Genomic DNA, 1853 nt, shown 5'->3' with positions numbered 1-1853 from the left:
AGCGGTATCATCGATTGAACATCATCATCATCATAATCATCAAACACGGTACATGAGTTATCTGGTATAATTGGAATAAAGATGAGGGGGGGCACCCGATGTCTACACCACTTATAATAAATAATCGACAATACCTTCATACCATATACATTGTAATTAACAAGAACCGTAAGATTGGATTATATCCCTTTGATACGGTTTCATATCCGAATAGCATAACGATATGTCGGCATCTTGGAGAGGTAGTAGTTCCCGAGAGTCCCCTTGTGAACGGAGCTGTAGGAGAATTATGACACTTCTAACAAAACAGAGTATTTGAGGAAATATGAAAATGTCCTCCTTTCCCATTAGTTCATTCGAGCATACGCCTTATATTCATTCATATCAATCAAGCCGTCCTCGTTCTTATCGGCTTCACTATAAAACCTAACGTGATCGGGATCGAACCAGATACCTTTTGATTACCCTACACTTACTTGAACAAATCCGCCTGGTCCATATAGCCTTTATATATAGCCCTCACTTCTTGTGGATCGATACCTCCATCATTATTGGTATCAAACCTTTTGAATTCCTCCTCGAGTTGCTCAGGTTCACGAGGGTTCATACCGCCAGTCGCCTGTACAATTGATATAATACAATGATCCTAAATCTAACCTCATATATATCTTATTCATTTCAAGATACGTTTTCGTTACAACTCGACATTCTTTGTATCCTATCAAGAACACCCTAAGATTCTCCCATCATCATATTACAGTTCCATGAAGTTCCTCCAAATCAGCGTACCTAACAATATATAATATGAACAATAGAAAACCTTCACTGTGAGCAAAGATACTCATCTAAGATACTTACGGATCTTCAATAACGAAATCATCATCAACAATCTGACAAAGACCCTTTTAGAATGGTGGACTAACACCTCCTTTATATTACATGGTGGTCTCTGGTGTAGGCCACCGTAAGGGTCGCAATGAAGAGGAGGATGATGATGCCTATATCAAATCTCATAGTGTTGTTGATAAAGGGAAACACTGAAAACTATTAGAGTATGATGATTATGGAACATATTTATATTCATTATAAACCTCCACGAGTAGGCATAAGGTGTGTAGGTGGTTTCCTCCATGAGCTACCAATTAGTTGAGTATTGAACCTCATCGGCTCATGGTATATCCTGTTCGAACTACTACTCCTCGACAAAGCTGTTTTATACATAAAAGATGATAATATGATATTCTACAAGCACGCAGTGTATATCGCATGCGTTGTGGAGTATGCTAAATCTTGAAGACTTTAATATTCTTGGGGTTCCTTAATTTCGATTCAGACAGGAGTAAGAAGACGAGGACGAGGAGGAGGATTTCCTAAGTTCATGTTGTTGTTGGTGGGCACTCCCAGCAGCAAGGGGCCGTTCATTTCTCCATATTTTCAGTTGTCAACTCGTGGAGTATGAATAACGCATATCGAGATGTGGTGAAAGTGAGCTTTCATTGGTCGAAATTGGTCTTGTGTTCGACGAATTTCAACTTGCGTTTCCCAATTCATAAATTCCATTTACGAATTTGAGCTTTCATTTTCAACCAGTCCACGAAAATCAAATTTCATTCATCTAATTTGTTCTTTCGATTGTTGAATTTGAGATTGAAAAGGTGTAGAATATATTCACATATAATTTATTGTCATAATGAAGAGACGAGTATCAGTCTCATACCATTCCTCACTCAACATTGGCACGACATGTGATAGTTAATAATAATGACTTGTTAACTACTGCTTACTGGAGATTATCTTTAAAGTAATGGTATCTGAATATAAAGAATTGACTCTAATTCACTCATCCGATCATG

The 1853-nt window shown here is 37.8% G+C and overlaps 1 protein-coding gene across 1 annotated transcript; it reads right to left on the bottom strand.

Moving 5' to 3' along the window:
• Positions 1-347: 347 nt before the first annotated feature.
• Positions 348-1014, bottom strand: Pmar_PMAR018730 (Polcalcin Syr V, putative; the record flags this gene model as incomplete). Its single annotated transcript, XM_002769761.1, has 5 exons — positions 348-426; positions 477-619; positions 759-789; positions 859-890; positions 940-1014. The coding sequence occupies 5 exons, from the start codon at positions 1012-1014 to the stop codon at positions 348-350; spliced, it is 360 nt and encodes a 119-aa protein (XP_002769807.1).
• Between the last annotated feature and the right edge of the window lie 839 nt (positions 1015-1853).

The sequence above is a fragment of the Perkinsus marinus genome (genome assembly GCF_000006405.1).
Source record: "Perkinsus marinus ATCC 50983 genomic scaffold scf_1104296964946, whole genome shotgun sequence".
NCBI lineage: Eukaryota > Perkinsozoa > Perkinsida > Perkinsidae > Perkinsus > Perkinsus marinus.
This window is presented reverse-complemented; position numbering and strand designations above follow the sequence as displayed.